Here is an 8,518-nt window from a genome sequence, read left to right on the forward strand (position 1 = left end):
GGATAAGCTTGAGGCCAGGGATGGAGGTGATTTCTGCTTGGGTAGTTGGTTTGGTGTTCTTGCTAAAGAGAATGGCAGACATGTCAAAATTCACCTTTTGGCTAGACTAGAGAGAATACTTGTTGAGGCATGAGAGGATAGAAGAGGCTTTTGCAAATACCACAAGGTCATCTGCAAAGAGCAAGTGGGAAATGGATGGGCTCTGCCTAGAGACTTTGAAGTACCAACCACTTGCAAAATTGTTTACCTTTGAGAAAGCTTATTGCATGAACTTTATTTAATAAAATATGCATGGAGTAAATGTGAGATTTTATTTAAGTTATATAATTAATATTAAGAAAGTTAAGGGTTGCATGGTGTAGCATATACACCCATGCTTCCAGCCATTCCAAATGAAGTGAGAAGAAGAAACAAGAAATGAATGTAGGTCCACCAACTTCCAACATAAACTGTATTTAACGATTAAAGCTCAATCCACCTGGACAGTCCATCCCATCTTGTCATCAATACGCCCAGTCTGAATTCCTGTTAGCGTTGCATAAAGTTTCTGGGCCACTGATTCCACTCCAGTTTTATATTCAACCCTACATTGATATAATCAGCTATCATTAACAGTCCCAAGAAGAAGTGAGCTCGTAAACAGGATCACCATTTTAATCTATGATTTCACTGAGAGAACATGCATAGACATGGATGTACCTTTTACCCTGATAAGTTATACTACCAACGGCATTGACGACCACCGCAGTTCCTGTGCAGAAAACTTCATCGGCATCCATCAAGTCCTCAACTGGAATAACACGTTCCTCCACCTGATCAGAGGGGATACCAAATTGTTAGTGCCAAACAATTTTCAAAATTGGTAGCAGATTTTTGTAAGTTTTGTGCTTGGCATTGACATTCATATGCTAGATCATAACAATTGTGGCCCAACTAGTTATACACAAGGATTTTTTGTTGGCTTAATGATAACAACCCTTCTAAAGTAGGATGCACTTTCTATATTAGAGTGAGTAAATCAAGAGATAAATTGTTACGAATAAATCATGAGGTTAAATCAATCAATTATATTAGATTGAAATTCAAAATACAAATCAATTATATTAGATTGAAATTCTCTTTGTTGGTCACTTTCCTTACACAAAAAGAGTAGTACAAGATGGTTTTTAAGCTTTTGGATTCAAATTCGGCAAATTGGCACACTTCATCAAGATGTTATGCACATGATCATCTCTTTTAGCTAGTTTTTAATTAAGTGAATGCGGCATACTATTGAAAAGTTACAAACGGAATGCGAATTTCGATCATAATAATGTACTGATTGCCTTACTATAGACGAAAAATTATCACCTGGTAACCAAAATCAAGGGCAACTTCGATGATGCTTTTTCGTGTAACTCCTGGCAAAATAGTTCCTAGCGTAGCTGGAGTTGAAATAACATTACCCTACAACAGAGAGATGATGTGAATCGAAAAGTTTCAGACAGAAGTAAGATGTTATGGATGTTGCAAGAGAAAAGTTTTGAGTAACTAAATACTGAACTCTGTTCTACAAGACAACTGGGTTCATCCCGTCATAATGCAAAAAAGGACAACCATTTTATACTTCATTTTTCTCACTACTATATGGACGACATTATGATATGCCATTTTAGTTTGTTGATGGAAAGTTTCTTAGCTGGATATAATCATGTCAAGAAGTGAAACTGTCTACTTAAATATTCTATATAAATTGTGGTGCCATTACGAGTAGCATCTAATCCATGCCTTAGTGGTATTCAATCTACATAGAGTGATATTTACTAAGATGAAAATCCAACTTGGAATATGTACCATTTACATAATGCTTAAATTCTTCCTATGTAAGCAATAAAAAACTCCTCAATATTTATTTTCTGAAGCTAAAGGATAGTGTTATTGATTCTCACATGAAATTAATTTGGATAATTAATTAGTGATACAACAGCCAGAATACAATACCTTCACAATGAAAATGTTACATGAAGAAAGCTCCTCAATGTTTTTTCCAGTCTTCGCATCTAGGAATAAGACATCAGAGAATCCTTTGGTCTTTGCTTGGGTAACTGCTTGCAAAACCTATGAAGAAAACCACAATTGAATTGTTTTATAATATCAGATAGTATGAAACAAGTTCAGACAAGCACAAAAGAAGAAGAAAAAAAGGCCTATGGACAGAGGCGGAACCTAAAGGGACGGGGGTAGTGGCCCCCAACCTAAAGCCTAAAGGGTGGTTCCACCCCTGGTTACAGATGTCACATGATAACTTTGGCAAAATTGCAGTTGCTTTATTTTATGCAAAAGATGATAAGCTTAGAGATGAATCTGAGCAAAAAAACAAAAAAAGAAGATAAATGCTAATTTCTTATGCTTCTAAAGTTTTGCTCACCGTGTTTCATGGTGTTTCCAAAAGCATATTAAGAAAGAATGACTTCTATCCTTTTTTTCTTTGGTAGTTGAAATAATATACAGCATTTGTAAGCCACTTTGTCCACTTTACTAGAATGATTTGAAATGATATAAATTTAAGCTTTTCCAATCATACTTAATTCCCATTTGTCCCTAATTCCAACATGAACATGTGGTATACAGCTTGCCAGTACAGTCTCTCAAGGAGAGAAAAAAAAAGAAAAAAGGAAAAAGAAAGACTTGCACAACAAATTATGATTGATCTTTTGCACAACAAGTAGGTCCTAATACTTGTGATTGAATAACAAGCTTTTTCCGCCATCAAAGAACAAACCGTTCAACAAAAAGTCTATGCACCCATTAAAAACTTTTCTTTTCATTAAATAAGTCAAGAAATAGGAATACAAAGATATTAAGTACGTGCCTATGCATACTTCAAGAAATAACATAATGCATTGTTGATTCTTTTTTGGTAGCAAAGCAACTACAAGAAAGTTATGCTTACCGGTGCGTAGTTGGTGATTGTCTTGACACCTCCAGGTCCACCAGGGATAGCTCGACAAAGCTTTTCCTCAACAATCACATTCATAGCTGTATCACCCTATTATATAGACAAAAGTATGCGTTGAAGAAAATTATAACTACATATGTATTGAGGAAAATGAAATCAAGTGAAGAACTTTGAATGTGTATGTTAATTATGATAACTCTAAGCATTCCTGTGGTCTCCTTTATACTAGGGATGTCAATGGGGGCATTTGAGAACCCTTTTAAGGGACCCTTTTTGGGGTCAACCAATTTTGACCCTTTTTTGCTTTTTTCTAAAACCTACTTCCTAGCGCTTCAGAGAGCACGGGAAAGATCAGTGTATAAGAAACGGACATGGCAGCTCCACATGTGGGTCTCTTTTGACGTGTCAAGATCAAAGTGTTGTTCATCTGTACAAATTTTCGTATAATATCTAATTTCAAAAGTCGTGCTCATTTCTAAGTGGCTTAGCAAACGCCTCTCCATTTTCCTTTTTGAGTAAAAAAGTAAAAAGGAAGGTAAAAAAGGGTTGTCAAATGCCCCCATTGTATTTTTAGGAAGCAAGGACTTGTTATGTATATCAGCATACAATAACATCATGAGTTCCCCATGAATACGGCTTTGAAGATTAAGAATAAACAAATAAATGCACTTTCAATAGCACAGCCAATTTCTTCGCATGACTTTATTCTCCAATGCAACTAACAGAGCTATTGCAATGACAATTTTTCTGTCACCGTTCCTGGGTTCAAATTTCCTCAGATAGCACAACCTACCTTAAAATAGTTGCCAACCGGAAAAGTGTATATTAGGAATGTGTATTCTGGTGCCGGCACAACACCCATAGCAGATCCACTTCCCATGAGCAAAGGCCTCACATACAATGACCCTTTCCCTGGAGGCGGCACCTATATATGTCCAAATTTGAAATATATACATTTAAGCATTAAGAAAAGCATATTAAATAGTTGGAGAGATATGCAGTAGTTGGGATGAATACCCAACGCTTGTTGGCAAGGACCGTTTGCTTTACAGCATCAACAAATTGCTCGGTAGATGGTGATGGCATGCACATTCTCTCTGCCCCCATCTTCATGCGCATAGCATTCTGTTCAGGCCGGAAGAGCGTGATACGATTGTCTTCTCTCCTGTATGCCTTAAGACCTTCCAAAATTCCCTAAAGACAATCACGAATTGCATTTGTGATCAGTTGAAGTCGGTCATATCTATGCTTCTCATTAATTGTTGCTTGCCGCTCACCTGTCCATTGTTTAAGATTGCGGCAGATGGGCTCAGCTCAATGTTCCCAAAGCGAGTGAGATTTCCTTGTAAAAAGTTTTCTCCTTTAGAGCATTTTATCACAAACATGTAATCCGTTGGAATTGGATTAAATCCAAGTTCATCCCAGTTGATATCAGCATATTTTTCACTGTATTTAAATGCAAAAAAAAAAAAAAAAAAGAAAAAGAAAAAAGAAAGAAAACAAGTTGAAAATTGAAATAAAGACAAAAGTATGTATGGTTGCTAAGAAGGCAAAAAAAAAAAAAAAAAAAAAAAAAATGGTAATGTGAAATAGTCAGGATGTCCTAAAGGAAGAACAGTTCAGCTTCAAAGTGCTACAGAAAGTGCGTACACCATATAAATACAAATATACAGCTTTAAGGTAGTTGATAGTTAATACTTTCTGACATCCAAGAGGAAACTGTACTAGTACTACCCAAAAGAATGAGGTACTAATTGGTTAGCACTTTGGAAATAACTATCTTCCTTTAGAAAGCAATTGATTCCAAGCAAATATAGGCATTCAAAAGCATGAATGTTTAGTACGCTCAAAGTCCTAGATTTCATTAAGAGTCCGCATGAATTTAGCTAAAAGGCATCATCCATTCCCGTTACCTGTTCATAGTCTCACAAGTTGTTTGCTCTGAGGGTGACGCCATGAAAGCCAACAGGGCCTTAGTTCCAACCAGGGAAATAGTGGACTATTTCAACGAAGCGTTTCATGTCTGGGATATGCATACGAGTAAAAATAAAATTGTAACTTAAGGGACCTTATTTGGGTATAAAAAAAATATCAGAAAATATATAGCAGATCAGTCAATGGATTAAGCAAATGGGCACAAAAACGAGTTAAACCCAAGATTTTTTTTTTTTTATAAATTGCAATTATTATAAAAAAAATGTAAAGGGACGCAACTCTTATACACGGGAAGTATACAAGAGAACCCTGATAAGGATGATGTGAAATACCCATTAAATTACAAATTAAAAATTAAAAATTACAACTTACAACTTACAAGGTCATTGATAACTGTTGACGGTTAGCACCAGCACCAGCCTGTAATGAACTTCCTTGTTTTTGGTAATTTTGTATGTATATTGGTGATGGAAAGATTAGAAATGGATAGGAAATAGAATGAAATTGTATTTATGTATTGATAAGGTACCTGATTCGAGTTCAGCAAAACTCCTTATCTGGGGAGATTTGACTTTCGATCCCTTCCCATGGCTCCAAGATTACACAATTCTGAGAAAACGCTTGGTCAACTCGATAACTCTTCTTTCCTATACATTGGCCTTTTATATCTCTCCTTACTACTAACTACTTAACAAACTAAGCCCAAATCAATACTTCACAACCCACATTTACAAAGTTTCTATTACCCAAAGCCCAACTACAATCAATTATACAAATATTATATCCCTTACACTGACAGCACCCTCTCTTCTGCAAGCTGTTGCCGCCCAACTGCCACCCCCACCTTCCTCCTCTCTCATGACTCTCTTTCTTCTACTGACCTCTCTCTTCCTTCAATCTCTCCCTCTCCCTTTGGCCTCTCCTTCTTCCTTTCTCACCGCCCCTCTCACCCAATCTCTCTCTCTCTACCAGGTTTCTTTACCGACTCCAACTGCCAGTTCCCTGACTGAAAGAATGGGTGAGAAGGGGCGTGCCCCGATTATCCTAATAGGAATTTAACCATCTAATTTATTTTTGTAACACTTTTTTAAATAAGTTATACGTACTCAACAAGTTAAATATTTAATTAAAAATAAATAAATAAATAAAAAATAACACAAAATATTAAAAACTTTGAATTTTATAAATATAAAATTATCACTTATTTAAAAAATTTATGTTAATTCAAAAATTAAATTTATATTTTAACCATCTAATTTATACTCAGCTAAGTTCGATTATCCTAATAGGAATTTAACCATCTAATTTATTTTTGTTACACTTTTTTTAAATAAGTTATACGTACTCAACAAGTTAAATATTTAATTAAAAATAAATAAATAAAAAATAACACAAAATATTAAAAACTTTGAATTTTATAAATATAAAATTATCACTTATTTAAAAAATTTATGTTAATTCAAAAATTAACTTTATATTTTAACGATCGAGAAAATGAGGCAAGATTCTCAATCTGTTTATATGTCACGTGAACTGAGATAGTCCCAAAATTTTTAAAATTTCTCTTTTCTATGAGATAGAATTAATTATTATCTTTCTAAAGATAGTATATTTTTATTTTATTTTATTTTTTTTAAAGTGTTTTAACCTGACATAAAACTAAAAACAATTTTAAATATTTTTATGTTTTTTTTTTTTTTTTTCCTAGAGAATTTCTTAAGCATATGGTTTGTGTCAAGATTAAGTCGTATGAGTGTTGAGCTATTTCTGTGTACCATTGTGTACTGTATCGGTGTTCAAAATAAAGGATTTCTTTTATTTTGCAAGTCCTCTGTTTCAAATATTAATCAGTTAATAGAGTTAAACAAACCATTTTTCTTTTGAGTTTAGAAATTGAATTAAATTTGATAAGATTATGTGATCGAGAAATACCAGTAGATCAAGTACACTAAGGAAGGATGACGTTATCGTTCAAAAATTTTAAAACAAATTGAGTCTGTAATGTAAAATAAGAAAAAAAAAATCGATTTATTTTTCGTTAGCTTTAATTTCTTTTTCTTTCTAAAGAAAACCTGGACAATGGACATTTTATTTAGGATCAGTTTGGGTTTGTGATTTCAAAACGTACGATTTGAAAATATGATTTTTAAAAACATAGTTTAACCTTTAAAATTTGTGCGTTTTCAAAAAAGTATCCATTGCCTGCAATTTGAAATCGCACATTTTATAGGTTTATAAATCGCAATTTCTTTTAAAAACGCAATTCCAAACGATCTAGTTTATGTGATTTGGTTTAAAATCACACTTTTTGTCTATGAAATCGGAATGCCAAATTGTTGAAGATTATGTCACAATCAAAATATGCGCAGCGGAATATTGATTCTAGATTTTTTTTTTTTTTTTTTTTTTTTTTTTTTTTTTTTTTTTTTTTTAAGATAAACAAGGCTAGATTAATTAAACTAACACGTTCAGGATACTTATAATCGAAATCGGCCTCTCCTAGGCTCTTAGGACCAGTTGATTTGCTCCATGTTGAATGGTGAGAACTTGTTTTTCGTGTTCTTAATTCAACCTCCATCTTCTTTTTGATGACTGAGTATGACCGTGAGTGTGGACTCATAACTTAAAGTAGTAAATTAGTAAATAATACTCACTACCAAAAAATTGTGAATATTAACCTAAGGTTAGTAACGTGGCCCCCAATAATACAAAGCCGAGGTTAGTATCCCTTAGGTTGCTAAAATGTGTATTGTAACATGAAAATATGACATCGCGTTACTGTCCAGTAACACGACAAATGTCTTAGGTTACTGAGATCGAGTTACGTGAAACTGCATGTTATTGAGTTGTTGTAACATGCAAAAAACAGGTTACTGAAGTGTTGTAATGCAGAATTAACTTTCAGGTTACTAATTAAAATTATTGCAACGTGAATATTTCTAGGTTAGTGAATGTTGTAGTGCAGAATTAATTATCATGTTATTGTAATTTATAACTTGAAGATTGTTAGGTTAGTGTATGTTGTAACGCAGAACTCATCTTCACGTGACTGTGGTTCGTAATGTAAATATTATTAGGTTAGTGAATGTTGAAACGCACAACTAATTTTCAGGTTATTGTATTTTTAGGTTAAATAGAAAAAAAAAATTACAAATTTTTGCTCTCCCAAATTTTTTTTTAGCGGTTGACCATTTATATCCATCATTTTAAAATCACAACAAATTGTACGTTTCCATCCATCCATTCGTTAACAATCCCAACATTTTACATTTAATTTTAAAGAACAAGCACAACAATATACGTACATTGAGAATAAATCGTCAAAAATTACAACCGTTGAAAATAATATAACCAATGTTTGTGTTTTCATGTGTTTTCATATATATATGAACAATTATACATAAAGAATACACACAATACACAATGATAAAACAACTACTAATAGATGCGCATGAGTTGAATTTCTCAACGCCAATACAAGAACAGCTACATACTAACGAATGTACAACAACATGCTCCATATTACCTAATACATATAAATGATAAAACAAACAAACTCAGCAAATAAAAATACAATAATATCATATTAAAACTAACACTTAAGAAGTAACACATGGAATATAAAGAAACGTCATCAATATTAAA

At 33.3% G+C, this 8,518-nt stretch overlaps 1 protein-coding gene across 6 annotated transcripts; it reads right to left on the reverse strand.

Moving 5' to 3' along the window:
• Window positions 1–292: 292 nt before the first annotated feature.
• LOC133882442 (branched-chain-amino-acid aminotransferase 2, chloroplastic-like) lies at window positions 293–5,762 on the reverse strand. 6 transcript variants are annotated; one of them, XM_062321626.1, is made up of 11 exons: window positions 5,403–5,762; window positions 5,246–5,293; window positions 4,852–4,961; window positions 4,216–4,384; window positions 3,956–4,132; window positions 3,732–3,863; window positions 2,933–3,028; window positions 1,981–2,097; window positions 1,351–1,446; window positions 700–812; window positions 293–584 (listed from the first exon to the last, which is right to left on the reverse strand). In XM_062321626.1, exons 3-11 carry the CDS (start codon window positions 4,893–4,895, stop codon window positions 470–472), a joined length of 1,059 nt encoding a protein of 352 aa, XP_062177610.1. In that variant the 5' UTR covers window positions 4,896–4,961; window positions 5,246–5,293; window positions 5,403–5,762; the 3' UTR covers window positions 293–469. The 6 variants fall into 6 exon arrangements, with proteins under 6 accessions (XP_062177610.1, XP_062177609.1, XP_062177608.1 ...); XM_062321625.1 differs by having other exon boundaries at window positions 5,246–5,303; XM_062321624.1 differs by having other exon boundaries at window positions 5,246–5,307.
• Between the last annotated feature and the right edge of the window lie 2,756 nt (window positions 5,763–8,518).

This window comes from Alnus glutinosa, chromosome 11, assembly GCF_958979055.1.
Source record: "Alnus glutinosa chromosome 11, dhAlnGlut1.1, whole genome shotgun sequence".
In the NCBI taxonomy this organism is placed as follows: domain Eukaryota; kingdom Viridiplantae; phylum Streptophyta; class Magnoliopsida; order Fagales; family Betulaceae; genus Alnus; species Alnus glutinosa.

Coding starts and splice junctions, on each gene's coding strand:
- LOC133882442 (XM_062321626.1), bottom strand. CDS start 4,895: ATGGCGTCACCCTCAGAGCAAACAACTTGTGAGACTATGAACAG. Junction 4,385..4,851: donor ACTTGTGAGACTATGAACAG/GTAACGGGAATG, acceptor ATTTAAATACAG/TGAAAAATATGCTGATATCA. Junction 3,864..3,955: donor TCCTTGCCAACAAGCGTTGG/GTATTCATCCCA, acceptor GGACATATATAG/GTGCCGCCTCCAGGGAAAGG.